The 17,583-nt window shown below is 33.3% G+C and overlaps 1 protein-coding gene across 4 annotated transcripts in view; it reads left to right on the top strand.

Annotated features, from left to right (window-relative positions):
- Positions 1-17,583, top strand: part of LOC140446946 (zinc finger RNA-binding protein-like) — a 56,206-nt gene that overhangs the window by 32,270 nt on the left and 6,353 nt on the right. For all 4 annotated transcript variants that reach the window (XM_072539554.1, XM_072539542.1, XM_072539547.1 and 1 more), the window contains 2 exons: positions 4,263-4,354; positions 15,205-15,300. In XM_072539554.1, coding sequence (XP_072395655.1) covers positions 4,263-4,354; positions 15,205-15,300 — 188 coding nt within the window. The remainder of the gene's footprint in view (positions 1-4,262; positions 4,355-15,204; positions 15,301-17,583) is intronic.

The following is a 17,583-nucleotide window of genomic DNA, read 5'->3' as shown; positions in this document are numbered from 1 at the left end:
TTTCCTTTTGCAGACCAGAAAAATCATGTTTCATTTCTTTCAAAAAGCGTTCCCAGTGATCATTTTTTGTTTTTCTTACAAGTGCATGTATTTCGTTTCTAATTGCTTTATACTTATGGTATGCCTCTTGTGTTTTGGTTGACATGTATTTCGGTTAAGCCTTTTCTTTACAATTTTCCTTTACTTCTGTACAAAACCATGGAGTTCTTCACCTTGGGAACGATTTATTTTTATTTATATTTCTTTCACCAAGAACTTCCTCGGCCGAGGCTAAGATATTAGACTTAGTTTTTCCCCAGCTTTCTTCGACTTCGTCACTTTCTGTGATATATGTGTTTCTGCTTTTTTGGGTTATTCTTTTTTTGGAATAGATATCTTTTGCAGTAATCCTGTAAGTTTTCGGCTTTTATCTTTGTGGTGTTTTGTTATCACATATATGTGTTTTCATGAGGATTTTTCACAATACCAATTTATGATCACTTCCTATTTCTGCTGATATAAAATTAAGAAGCAAAATTGACTATGTCAATGAGAAATAAAGTTAATTATGACGGTTCTAGTTTTGCCTTACCATTTCAAGATTAAAGGAAGTAAGGCTTCTCGTAATAGCGACAGTCATTATGAAAGATGCTCGATTCTTAACAAGGTCAAAACAAAGTACAGAACGGTATTATCTATCAAACAGATGTTTGTTGAGAATGCAAACTGGAAAGAATCGTTTTATTTTCAATAAAAAGAGGCTTACAATATGTAAATAACCTTAAATTGTTGGTATTATAAAAATTATTATTGTTTTTGTTATTGCCGAGTTTATTAACTGTTAGTACTTTAAATTTGTCACCATTTTCGTTAAATTTTATATATTTCAAGAAAATTTTTTAATATTTGTTTGTTTTGAACTCATAGTAAGAATTGACAACTTTAGACAATTCCAAAATTTTCGTAAAGAAAATGGTGACAAACATAAAGTACTCTCTTGATTTTACTTCATTATAGATTATACATTTTCTTTTCTTACGCAGCTTAAACCTTGAAAAGACGAAGTGATAAATATTGGACAAGTTGCAGTATTCAGAAGTGTCTTCAATTGTTTTATTTCATTATTTTACGAACTTAGTTTTTATTCCAAGATTTTAAAGATATTTGTTACTAAATGTATGTTAATATTTTTTGTTAAAATGTGTTATTTGATTTGTGAAAATGAAATATTTTTTTCGTAAGTTTGACTTGAAAATGAAAATTATTATGATTTTCATTAGTACTGCATCTTATAAAGACGACAAAAAGTACAGGCCATTATCCAAATTACGCAGCCATATTATAACGATTTTTACAGACACTGCTTCACATCACATTTGATTTCATCTCTTGCACTTTCAAAAATTATCAAATTATTCTTTACAGTATATCATCATGTCACTGACATTTACTTCAAAAAAAAAGGTGAACTTTTCTTGCGAGTTTTAGGTATACTCGATTTGAAAATGTATGGTAGCACAGCTTTTATGACAGAAGATTACGACGGTCTTTATACAAGGCTTTTCGAAGTAGAAATCATTTAAATATCTTATACGTTCTTGCCTTAGTTTTGTACAAGAATTTATAAAAATAATATGTCTTTTTCTTGGGATTAGATAGCATCATCATCACTAAATTCATAATTTTCCCAAGAAATTATAATTGGCTCTATCGAATTTCCAGAATTGTTCTTCCTCTGCTCTGACATGTCTAAAAGCGTTCTGTCAATTGTCAGATGGAATTTTTTATATTGAGATATTTAGTTACTACGAATAACTCTTAAGTTTAAATGGGATACTGTTTCTTGCGACATATCCCTTCCTTTGAGCCCAGATTAGTTCTTTTGCTACTTCATCCGCAGCATACTTCTTAAATTTTTGTGAATATAATTTATAAAACTGAAAAAGCTCCTTTTTGAGTATTCCTTCTTCTACATTTATTTCTTTGCTCATTAAACAATCTAAGAGCTTATTTTTTCCAGTTACTATTTGGTAATGGTACCTTTAATCTTGAATGGTTAGATCATCATCACAAATCATTGTTTCACGGTAGTCTTTCCTAGAGTTTGGCACAAATTTTAACAATCCTTGATCTCTATATAAATACAATCGTTTTAAAACGTTCGGTGACGTTGTTCGATATCCAAACTCCATTTTTTTTATCTTCCCATGGTCCATCTTCCTACACTTATGACTATGAATCTTCTCGTTCCAAGTTCTTTTTGGTTGTCCCCTTTTTTTCGATGATGTGGTATTCAATTGAGTGCTTGTTTAAGTAATCTGTTTTTCGCGATTGTGTCCTGAAATCCCATTTGTTCTCTGATATTTTCATTTCTAACTCTCTCCGTTCTTGATATTCTTACCGATCTTCTAAATGCATCCATTTCTGTCGCTTGTATTTGTCTTTTATGTTTTTCCATCGATCTTCTTCGAGCTTATGACCGTATAAGAGACGACTTTTAATTAGAGAGTGACTACTTTTAATTGTGTCGTTTTTCGGTTTTTGTATTTCTACAAAACAAGATACGGGTACGTTACGAATGAGGGGAGTAAGCAGATTAAGACCTCAAACTCGAACTGAACCATATCTCTTTTGATAATGGCTCCAAAATGGGTGCCGAAACGTCGAGTTTTAAATTCTCAATGCGGTTCTTCCCCAGAACTTAGTAATTTTCATATATAAAAAACTTAGAGCTAAGATTAATACTATTACAGGAGTTCATATTAAACTCAATAGTCTTCCGGTTTGAACCGCGTTGATTATCATTGCGCCGAGCTTTTGACATCATCTTCGATGTCTTCTTCAGGGCTTCTGAGGTCTCAGTCTACCGAGCTCCCAGATACTACTACAATGATCACTAATAAATGCATTACTGATGCTAGGAATAGCAGAGATCGATCATTCGTCGTGCCCCGTTGTCATTTAGAGTTTCCTTGGTGTACAAATCCTTTATCTCCTCCAAAATGAGTGATAAAAGTCGATCTTTATCAGGTAGAAATTTTACTCCAGCAGGCAAACATTGAGTAAATACCGGTCGATTTGTAACCTGTTTTTCCTGTCAAACGTTTCTTACAAAAGGCCCTTCATTAATACATGTTTCACTCAGATAAAAAAATGTAGTTTTCGATGTTTTTTTAAATATTTCATCCTTTAAAAAAATATTTCTTTTTTCTCTATAAACACAGATTTTTGTGTTCCGTGTAAAAATGTTTGACAAATCTGAAGTGGAAATCGAAACGTCAAAATAATTATATTTTAAATTAAAATTGTGGTTAATTTCCACTTAAAATAGTAAATTAATTGTATTGAAATGCCACAAGAAAATAAATAGCTTCAAAACAATATCGGAATAATTGGTTGATTAAAATTATTATTAAAACAAAATTTCAAATATATTTGAAATTCTTCATCACTAGATAATGACATTTCGTTGGGGATCATCAGTTGTGTCATAAACACTGTGCTATCAATAATTTACTAACGAATTATCGGAATTTTTACTCTTTTCGGGGTTCTATTATTTCCATCAGTGGTGTTGTATATTTGTGGATTAGTTTGCCAGACATTCATTACAATATTCTCTATTCTATGCTAGGTTTTGGTTGTATTTTCCATGCGATATCCCTTGCGAGAGCTCTCTTTTGGATTTTGATTACATACCCATATCATTATAATTTTCAAATTTTGGTTTTTAGTTCATTTTCTATTGTCATAGTTATACGTGTTAAGTTTTATGAGATTTCCTACATTCTCTGATATAGACACATAGCTGTATATGTACTTAGCTCCAGAGATATATGCTCATCAAAAAAGTGATCGAAATTGTTCAATAGTGATGAAAAACACATTCATTTCAGATTAATACTTCGTTCAAATTACATAATCAAATACAGTAAAATGATAATTATTGCTTATATTAAATCTTGGGGTAGGAACAACTTAAATAAAAATATATTTAGTTATACATTCCAGTCCAATACTTATGTAACGATAACTGTACTATATCGCATTCCAAAGAAGCAATTTTAGGTGGTGTGGGACTGAAGGATTTTTGACCAACCGGTTCATCGTCGCCATGCGTTTCAGGACTCCGTGTATCAGTCTATGGGCCCCTTTCACCACCAATCAGTTATCTAGGCTGGTCCATAGACTTTTTGTTCTGCGGAGTCGTGAGCCGTACTGTATCGTCCTTGATGGCGATGGTGAACTTGCGATGGTCAAACACCCTTTTTCTTGATGTCTAGAAGCTGCAAGCGGTGGGTTCGACCGGGATGTTCTGTCACGCGGCAAGTGTCTCCAGGCGCTGGCAGCCCTCAGACATACCAAATGGTTCCAGGTTTGTGTCTTCTCTCACACCGTTGTCTCTCACCGTAAACGCATATTTAAAGAAAAACATATTTTGTGTCTTGCTTATTTATTTTGAAATAATTAACTGTTATAAGAATTAACAAACGCTTTTGTTGATAAAATATAAAGATCTCATAAAATTACAGGCATTAATTAATAATAAAAGTTCAAATGGTATTTTGCTAAGAGAATCATTACATATAGACATTGTGATATGAATGTATATGTAGACAGGGCGAAAAGGGTACAAGATTTTATTTTTCACTTCACATATATAATATAAAAACTAAAATTGAGACTTTTTTACTTTTTATTTTACTGGACCTACAAAATATATACAGTGCTAGTCAAAATCAAAAGCCCGTTCTCCCCCTCGTATCTTTTGAACAGTTATACTTATAATAGTGACATTTGGAGGGAGGTAATAAACAGACATAGGCTTCTTAACTAGTCATAACAAGTGACGTAATAGTGACAGATGACGTTACAGCATCACTGTGACAGATAATTTTAAATAGGACCTTATGGCAAGTGGTACCTCGTTTGAAAGGTATTGAAAATGCCTATTCAGTCATAATAATTTTGTTTTGAGTTTAAGCTTATTTTGATGAATAAATTAAATAAATACTAAAATTGTAGTTGCGCATTTAATTAATAAATATTAAAACCTCCGGCTCTGGTTACTGGTCAAAAAGTTGACGTTTTTCAATTCTCTAATTGTTTTACGTCAACGTCAACTTTTTTGACAAGTAACCAGAAGCGAACGTTAGAATATTTATTAATTAAATGCGAAACTACAATTATTACAGTACAGCTATTCAATCATACTAATTTTATTTGGATTTAAGATGATTTTGACGAATAATTTAAATAAATACTAAAATTCTAGTTTGGCATTTAATTAATAAAAATTCTAACGTCCGCCTTTGGTTATTTGTCAAAAAAGTTGACGTTTGTCAATTCTCTAGTTATTTTAAGTTTGTAAACGCGTTTATACCTGAATATTTAGTTTCAGTTTCTATTTAGTTTAGTCAAATTGTTTTTAGTTAGTTCTTCTTAGTTAATATTTAGTTTAATTATTGTTTAACGAGACGTTTAAATTTTTACAAAGGCAGAATGGTACGTACTGTAGCCGACAAAGTCGCAGCTGTGTTAATAATTGGTGAACGTGAAAATAATTTCCATGCAGCAGAACGTCTTTTTAATGGGAGGTAGCCCGGTCGCCCTACATCGAGAGCTTATTTGCGGAAGCTTCTTCGGAAGTTTAAACTGTTGCCGAGAGGGGGCATTTGGGCCTGTAGGACCCATCGCCGGCTCTGCGGACTTCTTCCTGTCCTCGGAATTAGACCGGGTGTTGACCATCTTTGCTTGTCACTGATAAAATGGTTTAATACTTCTACTGGTATAAAATAACGGTTACCGTGAAAGTATCTGTTATAGGTAACAGTTCCAAGGAGCAGTTACAAAATAACAGATCAAAAATAGAAAACAGAACAGGTAAAATAGTCTAAGTATTCCTTGACTTACGGAAGGAATAACTTAGTAAACAAGAAAAATAAAATGGTATAAAAGTACAATGCAAAGAAAATGTTTCTAAGTGTTTCTTGACTTACGGAAGAAACAACTTAGAATGAAAAGTAGAATACACTAGATAAAAGAATAGAAAAGTGCAGAAATATTCCTAAGTGTTTCTTGTCTTACGGAAGAAACAACTTAGGACAGAAATACAGATAAATGAAATATGTAAATATGAAACAAGGTATGGAAATATTTCTAAGTGTTTCTTGACTTACGGAAGAAACAACTTAGAGTGAAAACAAACAAGAGAATCAAATATGGAAAAATAAGAATACAAATACTTATAAGTGTTTCTTGACTTACGGAAGAAACGACTTACAAATACGAAAAATCAAATACAGAAAAGATGTGGAAATATTGCTAAGTGTTTCTTGACTTACGGAAGAAACAACTTAGCATCAAATAGAAAATGAAAGAGACAAATGTATTAAGTATTTTCTTAACTTAAGGAAGAATATATCTTAGATAAAATATCGGAAATAATAATGCAACAATGATTATGAAAATATTTCTAAGTGTTCTTTTGACTTACCGGAAAAGAACGGCTTAGACGCACAATTAAAATAACAAGTCAAATATTCAGAGAAATATTTCTAAGAGTTCTTTGACTTACCGGAAAGAACTACTTTAGACAAAGTACAAATCAAAATATAAAATAGAAAAAGCAAGATAAATATTTCTAAGTGTTCTTAACTTACGGAAGAACAACTTAGACACAAAATACAAGAAAAATAAACAATCAAAACAAATATAGATCAATATATTATTCTAACCTGAAAAGGTCTGAATATACAATAATGCTAAAATAAAATGGTATATATAAAAATCAGAAATAAAACAATAACTTAGTAGGAACAATAATAGCACCGACTAGGTCTACAGTAGAAGAGGCAAGCTCGACTGACTGATGAGAGAAAATCTACCTGCTTTTATGTAAAACAAATCCTTTGTTTTACGTAGCGAAAGTGGAATTTCCCTGCATCGAATCAATTAGAAATTTGGATTTGGCCAACCTTGGAATTCCCAAGTATTTTAACCGATATCCAAATTCCTTGATGCGTCGAGGACAAAACAAACAGGTAGTGTTCAAGATGTCAAACGATCTGTCGACCAACAATTATTAGTGATGACAAAAAAATTGACATAATTTCAGAAATGGTAGTGAACCCTACTTCTACAGGCCAAGTTGCATCTATCTATGGAATCAAAAGACAGTACACCGAGTGTTGGCTGAAAACAAATTTCATCCATACAAATTAAAAATTGTGCACCAATTTTCAAATGATGACCCCGACCGAAGACTAGAATTCTGTGAAAATATGTCCAATAAAATTAGCCAACAGCCCGATTACATAAAAACAATTTATTTTAGTGAAGAAAGTACTTTTTATCTCAATGGAAATGTTAACATACATAATGTGAGGTAAAGGTATTTTGGGAAACCACATATTTAGGCCTGTTTTTCTCAATACTAACGTAACCGGTGAAGTGTATACGGAGATGTTACAAAATGCAATTGAACCGTTAATACTTGAAATTCTGGAGGATAATCCAGATTAATTCTGCAACATGGAAATAACGTTTCAACAAGATGGTGCTCCTGCTCACCCATTATGGTGCAGTAAGACTTTACGCAGATGAGGAATATCGTGGTAGATGTATTGGACGATACGATTGGATACGATAGAATGACCAGCTCGGTCACCGGACCGCACACCAGTAGATTTTTTTCTGTGGGTATACTTGAAATCTAAAATTTACGCTACAGCACCCGACAATATTGACATTTTGAAACAACGAATTGTTGAAGAATGTAGGGCAATTTCCCCCGATACATTTGAACGAGTACAGCAAGAGTTTAGAAATAGGATGCATTACTGTCAGGAAGTAGATGGAGCACATTTTGAACACTTATACGGACGGGTTGTTAAATATTTATTAATTAAATGAGAAGCTACAATTTTAGTATTTATTTAATTTATTCATCAAAATGAGATTAAACTCAAACAAAATTATTATGACTGAATAGGTATTTTCAATACCTTTCAAACGAGGTATCACTTGCCATAAGATCATATTTAAAATTATCTGTCACAGTGGCGCTGTAACGTCAGCTGTCACTATTGCGTCACTTGTTATGACTAGTTAAGAACCCTATGTCTGTTTATTACCTCTCTCCAAATTTCACTATCATAAGTATATCCGTTCAAAAGATACGAGTGAGGAACGGACTTTTGACTAGCACTGTATGCATTTTATATGTACCACTGGTGTTTCGGTTGATTACGTTCATCGAGCAACATATATCCCTTGAGCCAGAAGCCCTCTGGCTGGATTATGTTGCTCTCCGAACGTAATTATCTTAATGACACCTTTGGTGTATAATATATACAATGAGAATTTAAACCAGCAAAAATTTGTGTCATAGATCTTGTTTCTCTCTCTTATACACACCGCAGCGTGAGCGCCCGTCCTCTCATAAGCACTTCATTAACGATTAAAAAACAATGTTTTAAATGAAATAGGCCCAAGATACTTATCGGGAAATGATAGAACAAGGTTTGAACATAAATATAGGTCTTTGGTGAATTCAAAAATAATGTTTTTTTTACTTGTGTTTTTAAGCCTTGAAAATTGTAATTTTGCGTTTTTCTCAGTTTAAAATTATTTATAACTCGAAAACTATCAAGTTTAATCAAAACCTATTTTGTTCAAAATGATCCAAAAAATAAAAAAAAAATGTTCTGGCCGAAAAAATTGATTACAATTACAATTTGTTGAAGAATTTTTCGGTGGGCGACCTCTTGAACCTTATTTTGGGGTCTCATCTCATGAAAGTGATTGAGTATATTACAAAAATTAAGTAGATCTATAGTTATTAGCGTTTTTTAACCTATTTATCTACTTTTTATTTAGTTTACTTTTTTATTAGTCATCACAAATCATGACAATTGTCTGAAAAACAGTTGTTTTAACGGGTAATTGTGTGGGTAGGTTTATTTATTCACTTGTACTTATGAGGGGGTATTGATAACATTCTTAGCCTCCTATAGGGACAAAGAGAGTAGTTTATTATTCAATATACTCACCTTTTAATGGGATACATTTATTACAACGAACCTGCAATCCCACTACACCTTTCATAATAGAATTTTTATCTAACTCACAAATTGTTTGCATAGCAATGAACGATCTGTGCTCAGCGGTATGATCTTTAAAAACAAAATACCTTTACGAAAACTTTCCCCGTACTCTCTCCACAATTGTTTTCATTCAATTCCTAGTCATTTTTTTTTACTTTTATCCAGAAAATTAATCATGATTACTTAGGGCTTAGACAACCCGATGCTGCGTTCTATCAATTGTGCTGTTTTTGGGTCGTAAAAAGTGTACCCACGTTTCTTCCATAGTAACAACACGCCTTAAGAAGTTGGCATCTTTTTCAAACCGAGCAAAGGTCGAACGCTTCTAGTCAACATTCAGAGAATTAGAAATCTATTTTGCAGAAAGTTTTCTCATGTCAAAATCGACGTGTATGTAAAAGAAAATCTGCCCTTTCTGCCCACATTTTCGAAAACTTTTTTGTGCAAAGCAGGAGGTCTGTCAAATTGACCAAACCGTCACTTTTGGAGCATGCAAATGTCTTTGGTATTTTGGTTTAGGGTTTCCTTTCCTCCTCTGGACCAGCGAACGGCACTCAGGATTTATTTGGAGAGCTGGGGTCGTGGATAAGTGAATGAAACAGGGGGATTGGATTGGAACAACTACAAAAAATTAAACAAATGGGTACTTACGTAAGTCTCTTGGAACAAACAAAACAAAACACAAGAAAGACCTCTAGCAATTTAAAATGGACGCCGCTTCGAGGTGCCAAATTATAACGATTACAACAACTAGTTGTAAGTATTGAAATAATTATTAGAAATGAAAAATATATCTTTTTAAATGAAACTGAAAATTGGGTTAGAGAGTTAGTTAAGAGAAATAAACAAAATGGTTTAGGAAACAAATTAAACATTTATTTGTTGTCTCACCACAAACAGTTACAAAATTAGACAATACAAAAATAATGATATAGTTACAATGATTTATACCAAAATAATAAAAAAGAAAAACTTATATATGTCCTATTCGTTTACAAACTCTGTTTACAAGTGAGCGATGCTACAAAACTTACAAAAAATTGTTACTGCATGGAGGTTAACCTTCTTTAAAAAAAAACTAATGTCAAATATGATTAGATAGTACAATATTAATTATTACGAATTCTCTTTGTTTAGGAAGCAAATTATTATTAAAAAAATGTATATCTTTACTTTAAATTGTAACACAAAAAAGTTACCTGCATTGTACTGGGTTTTTACACAAAAATTCTGGGGGGAGAAACTAGACTTCACTGGAACTCAAACTCTGTACCACTCGAACAAATTCATCTCCACTGTGATAGGACAAGACAAAATTAAGATTGGAAATTGGGGCACTGGAACACAAACTTTGGAGCTCTGCTTCTTAAAAAGACTGGAACAATGTGGGTATATTTCAAATCCTCACTTTAACTGTAACTAATAAATGAACAATTAACTGCCACTAAACTTATTTTCCATAACGTAAGACGAAGAACAAAAGGACATTACAAATTAGATGAAAAATTTGGACTCGCACTGAAATCCACTGCCTCTTGCAGCGACCTCAACGAGAATGAGTTAATTCTTAAAAATCATTCGCTTCACTTGGTATAAACAAAACATATACTGTAAAATTCCTATTTCTTTGACGCACAAAAATCCCCAAGCGGCTTCGATTAAAAGAAATGCCGAGGAAATACACATCTGTGAAATATAAACAAACTATAAAATAGTTTACATTAACTCAAGCGACGCAAATAAAAGGATTGAAAACACTTTTTGGGTATTTTAACTTGTTCGATAGGAACTGAAATACACTAAAAATATTCTTCGATACTTTAGCAAATACGGGGGGATTTCAATATATATCAAGGAATTTTAGAAATGCTACAATAGTAAGTTCTGCTTTACTGTGCTGAAGGTTCGTCTGTCGGACACTGATTGGGTCATTGAGATCTATTCGGAACAGAGTCCACCACTGGTTTCGCCTCCCGCTTCCTCCCACTGCATTTGTATTTATGAATTCAGTTCTGAGTTCTCTTCTGGGGTATCTCTTTTTGTCTCATGTCCACTTTATTTTCCACAAGTTGGACGGAATGCTGTCAGACATAGCACTGTGTCCATACCGTGCCAAGGATATAATCCCCTCGAGTTCGCAGTTTTTTGGGACATCTCTTGGGCAACACTTTTCCCCAGGTACCATGCATCCCATGAGTACGATGGAAAAATTGTCATATAATTTCCTGGCACATGATCCGATCTAAAAATATTACATGTAAATATGTCATGGTTCTTTTAACAAAAAAACACCGTTTTTGTTCTAATTTTTTAATAAAAAATGTCAATAATATAATGAATTAGTATTGATGCATTGTATACGGGCTTTTATTTCCTAATGCAAAGATACCATGATTCAAGTCGTATCTCGAAATAAAATAACAAATTTTCCTTTTGCCGTTTTTTGCATCGCTACAGTCTTCTTGAGAAGGTTAATTCAGTAATGTTCGCAAAGAGTGTTAAAACATAATTATAAATCACTATCTATAGTAAGATTCACGTAAACAATTCAGTGTTAGTCTTATGGCAGGTTAGGTTACCATTTAATACGAGTTGTTGCACACGTACAAAAGACAGGGCCGCACTGGCATTTTTGTATATTCAATTCTATAATGTAGTATTTCAAACTTCAAAGGCTAGGTTGTCATTTAATACGAGTATATTTTTTTTGTGTAAATTTTAACTCTTAATCTTTCAAACGGTTCTTTTAAAATTGCTTATGGTTTATAAACAAAGCTCCGGTGAATTTTTAAAAACAAAAGGCTACCTCGGGTTTCAAGGGTCATAGGATATTGTTTTTTTCTTTTTTTCGTGTTAAAATGCCAACATGGCGAATAAAAAAAATAACTTCTATATGTTGATACGTCTGAGTTATTTTAAATGTTTATACTTAAGCTTAAAATCACAATACTTTTGCAATCCTATTTTATAATATTTACCATGCTAAGTCGGCCCTGGCACGTCAAGTTTAAAGTAAGCGTTGTAACGTTATCTGTTATTTGATATACATTGTACGTATGTACCAATGATGAATTCATCTCATGAAGTTTACTATAGGAGTTAAGAGAACATAACGGATTTATAGTCACCAATCCTTGATTATCTAAATATAAGAACAGTGACGTGTAAGTTGTTTGTTTGTCGCGAGAACAATACATTAGAATATTCTGCTACTACGCCGTAGAGAAATGTTTGTCCACTTCGCATTATGAGAGTGTTCTAATGCACTAATTCACTGTTCTCATGATAACATATAAACTCAAGCGAACATATAAACAAAATATAAAATAATCATTTATTGCTATAGTAAAACACTCATTGAAATAATAAAAGATAATTATAGATCACAAAATGTAACCGCGAATATATACTCTATTCTCACCATCTGTCCTAGTAAAAATGACGTTTGATTGAAAAAATATGGAATTTTTATAATTTTGTTCCATTTTTAGAAAGGTCTCAAAGAAATCAAATTGTCTTTAAGTAAATATTACCTTTTATTTCGGTTAACATATTTTTTCCAAGCAAACTTCTGCTGTATTTGTCACAAGAGAAGTTATAAGTATGACAGTTTTGAATTATTTTGTATGTATTTTGTTCAGATTAAAAGGGTTAAGGTTACGAGGTTTGTCTTTTTAGTTTTGCATATAGCCGTTTAGAGGGCGCCACCAATAAAACCTTCCGACCAGACATATGTAAGAGAGGGGATATGACACAAACGATATTTCTGTATTTACTAAATGGGATCACTTAATTTGACACTATGTACTATCCAATATGGCGACGGGCAGGTCCATAATATTATAATTATATAATTATAATATTAAAGCCATGAAAGTCACTTTGAACTAATATAAAAAACACACAAAAAAGTTTAAAACCTTTATAAAATGAAATTTTTCATGCACCGGTATTTGAAATTAACATACTTTGACAGAAGAAAGTACTATCCCACGTGACGTTAACCCATCTACTTCACTGTATGTCATATCCCCTCTCTTATATATCTCTGCTTCCGACAGACATGTAACCTCAATCTTTTGGTTACATAAATCGAAAGTTTCATTGTGAACAACAATTCGTGTAGACACAGTGAATTTTTGAAATTAGCATGCCGGTCGAAAAATGGATCTTAGCCTAGAACATTTTCGAGCAATAATTTTTTACAATTTTCGGAGAAAATCTCTTTGTCCATCGCCCATCTGTCATTCTGACTATGTGTCCTGCTCATCTCCATTTTAGTCTGGCTATCTTCTCGATGATAGTCACTCCGGTTCTTCTCCTGATGTCTTCGTTGGTTATTCTGTCTCGCAGAGTTATTCCTAACATGGACCGCTCCATTCTTCTCTGCGTGACTCTCAGTTTGGTAGCTGCTGCTTTTGTTAAGGTAAGTGTTTCTGCTCCGTACGTCAAGACTGGGAGGACGCACTGATCAAATACCTTTCTCTTTAGGCATGTGGGCAGCTCACTTTTAAAAGTTTCTCTCAGTTTTCCAAATGCTGCCCACCCAAGGCCGATTCTTCTACTCAGTTCATGAGTCTGGTTATCCCTGCCAATCATAATTTCATGTCCCAGGTATTTATATCTATCTACGAGTTCTATTTCTTTCCCACCAATACTGATGTTCTGGTTGGGTACCAAATTGGTCATGATTTTTATTTTCGAGATATTTATATTTAAACCTACATTTTCTGTAGCCACAACGAGTTCCTGTACCATCTCTTTTGTCATACCTAGATCTTCAGCTATTATAAGTATATCATCGGCGAAACGTAAGTTGTTTAGATATTCTCCATCTATTTTTATACCCTTTGTCATCCAATCTAAATTCTTAAAAGCATGTTCTAGCACCGTATTAATCATCTTAGCGAATCATCTTACATCAGGACAATACAAGCGCTCACGCTGCCCACAAGACAATAGAGTTTTTGGAGCTTCAAAACATCGAATTGCTAAACCATCCACCGTATAGCCCCGACCTAAGTCCCAACGACTTCTTCACGTTCCCAAAGTTAAAGAATTCAATGTGTGGGCAGCGATTCCAGTCTTAAGAATAAGCCATCGATGCCTGTACTACAGCTATTTTGCAGGTGTCAACTGAAGACTGGAATAACTGTTTTACCAATTGGTTCAAACGTATGCAAATATGTATCGATCTTGGTGGGACATATTTTGAAAAGCAATAAAGCACTTTAAGTCTATATATTTTTTGTCTATATCGCTATATGCAAAACTAACCCTCGTATGAATAAGAGATGTTTTTGGGGTTCTTAGTCCGTGATCTGGAATTATTTCTTTCCCAAATAAATGTCTGCACTTGAGTCGGACATTATCAATGTCGATAAGGCAATGATCGTAATTGTCTTTCGCTCGCTGCGCTATTTATAGCTTTCGTACGCCCGGTATTTGTCGATTAGTCTTAATCGGTATTGGAATTTTCGGCGCGTCTAGAGAAGAGATTTAACGCTGAGATTCACATCCTGTGTGTTCTGCAAATGCTAATCTTCCGCTTAAAACAAAGGATATATAGTGTTTAGTCAAGTGAGTATTCACGGGTTTTTAGAGAGGCTATCAAAATCTAAAACCATCCGAACATCGTAAAGAAGAGGTCTGCATCTGAAAGACGTGCATGTCAAAATTACGAAATACAAAACCTCTCCTCAGGCTCAAACACATTTCAATTCCGATTCGGACTAACCGACAAAGTCTGGTTGGCACACGGAGTATATAAATAGCGGAAACATTCTAGGAACATCATCAGTAAGCGAAAGTCAGATACGACTCTTATCGCTTCGCCTTCGATTTCGTTTGTCCTAATTGTAAACGAAACGACAGGAAGAAATAATTCCAGACCACTGCCTATTAACACCGAAAACAATGTACCATAACCAAACCGAGGCCGAACAACCAGAAATTTATTGATAACACAAGGTAGAGTCAAATCTCATGTATGATAAAAAATTATAACAATAAATAAGGATAAATAAATAAAAATCTCTAGATCACATCATACTTACAACTTCTCCTTAAAATCCACGAAATAATATAGATATTAACGTCAAGTTCGTCATATTTTTAGGCTAGGGCGTTGGGTCTACACTCCTGTGTGATCATTATAAGAATTTTGAGAGACTTATGCGAAAGAGTCCCCACATGGGCTCCATTATCCTCATGGGTAAGTATCTTTAGTATTACATTAATACAATGTTGCTGTGGAAAAGTGTACAGTGTGCTTTTTTCGTTTTTTGATAATAATTTCACTGTACATTGGTAAGTCGTTATCAAAATCGGCACAGAGACATAACTTATATACGGGGTATATAATATTATTTATAATTTAACATTTTCTTCAAAAGACGTCACGTGGATGATTCCTGGTGAAATCGGGTAGAAACTCTTTTTTTACGATACTTTTTAGTGATTTTGATTTATTTTGATAATTTCAACCGCGAGACCGTGAAAAGCGCATTCAAATATTTTAGAGTCTGAGTAGGGTGGAAGTGAAGGAGTGTTAAAGGGAACACTGGATATAGTAATTGTGGTTTTATGATTGACAGAATTGTTTTCCTCCTCCTCCTCATTCCTTGCGCCCTTGTAATAGCGTGGTTGCACTCTAAGTATTATTGGCTTACTGCCTCCAATTGGTTGCGATACTGTGCCATATGGACGGCTTCATGTAGGAATTTTCTCACCAGAGACTTCATTTGGTTTGTCCATCGTATTGGAGATCTACTATTGGTCTTTGGCCTTTTACCTTTCCTTCTACTACCAATAGTTCCATGGTCCCCGTTCTTCTAGTTATGTGGACGAAGTAAATTAGGTACGCTCTGTTTACTTTTTTTAATAGCCTATCTTTTATATGAAGCTGTTCCAGAACTGACAGGTTGGTTCTATGTACTGTCCAGGACACGCGTAGAATTCTTCTATAGACGCACATTTCGAAGGTTTTAATCGTACTATTATCGATTTTTTGGGAGTTTATGTTTCAGCTTCGTATGGAGCAATGGGAAAAATAAGGGCATTGACCAACCTGAGCTTAGTATTCCTGGTTATTGTTCGGTCTATCCATATTTTAATCATTTTAGCTATTACTGTTCGGGCCATTGCTATGCTACGCTTGATTTCTGAGTAGCAATCGCCATTGTTGGTTATCAGAGAGCCAAAGTATACATACAAATCTCTCACCACTTCGAAATTCGCCACCGTAACCTAAGATCATCAAAAACTTCTATTCGCTGTTTTTCTGACAGCACCCTCGTAATTTCAAAAACTTGTAAATCGATGTGACAACAAATAAATTTAACATTGACATATCCAATGGTAACTACGAACTTTCTGTCTGATTGCTAAGGAATTTGACATGTCTTCACAGCCTACTTGATGTTTGGCAATATACTGAGTACAGTCATTACCAATTTATTTTATTGTACTGTTGATCCCATGGACGTATAAACATAGATGGACCCAGCAATAAGATACCTTAAACACACACTGTTTTGAAGCTTCGATATTCCTGGAAAAGAGGGTAAAGGTTAGTAAAACGGGTATCGATAGACTGTGATACTTCCTCAATGAGCATAAGCGTGCTTGAATTTTTACTCGCGGGGATAATTATTCAGACGTTAATAATTGGAAGTAGTAATGTATAAAAACACGTTTTTATAGAAAAAATAAAATACAATTTTATTTGCTTTAAAATTAATACAATAAAATATAGTTGAGCTCAAGTTAATTTTTTAATAGGTATCAAATAATCCTACGATAAAAAAACAATTAATAAATATACATTTGTCAACTTTAAGTACATACCTATATTTATTGATAATGTGTTAAAACATATTTTTTCAAATTGTGACAAATTTGTTTTAATACAATATGAATAGATTCCTCGTAGTAAGGGTTTCTGCTACAAAATTTTTTATTGATCATTCCAAAGCTCTTGCTGGCATTTGACATAAAATTATTTGCAAATATACCTACTTATTAAAAAGTAGGCGTGAAAATGTATAAATTATTGGAAAGCTATTTACCGAACAGAAATATTAAAGTAAAAATGGTAAATAGACATAATAGAAGATGTTGGTATAGAAATAAATTTTTATTGATTGCGAAATAAAACAGTCTTAGTAAGAACGCTTCTTATGCGCACGGTGTTAGCATCTAAAGTAGTCCTCGTTTCATGATGAATTCCAATTTTAAAATATTTCTCAAGAACCAATTTTAAAAGTTGCATAGAGTGACCATCGATTGCATCTTCATCATACATATGGTCACCAAAATGCTCATTGATTGATTTTGCGACATTTTTTATGGTTTTTTTTAATCAAAATATTCATAAGGTTTTTAACTCGTCTGTTGTAGATATTTATAGTTTTATTAAAAAATCTGAAATTTTTCAGCTTCCTTACAAGTTTAAATAACCAAAAAGGATGCTTTTGAAAGGTTTTTATACTGTTTT

Source organism: Diabrotica undecimpunctata, chromosome 1 (genome assembly GCF_040954645.1).
Source record: "Diabrotica undecimpunctata isolate CICGRU chromosome 1, icDiaUnde3, whole genome shotgun sequence".
NCBI classification, from domain to species: domain Eukaryota; kingdom Metazoa; phylum Arthropoda; class Insecta; order Coleoptera; family Chrysomelidae; genus Diabrotica; species Diabrotica undecimpunctata.
The sequence above is the reverse complement of the archived record's forward strand: the minus strand, read 5'-3'. Positions and strand labels throughout refer to the sequence as shown.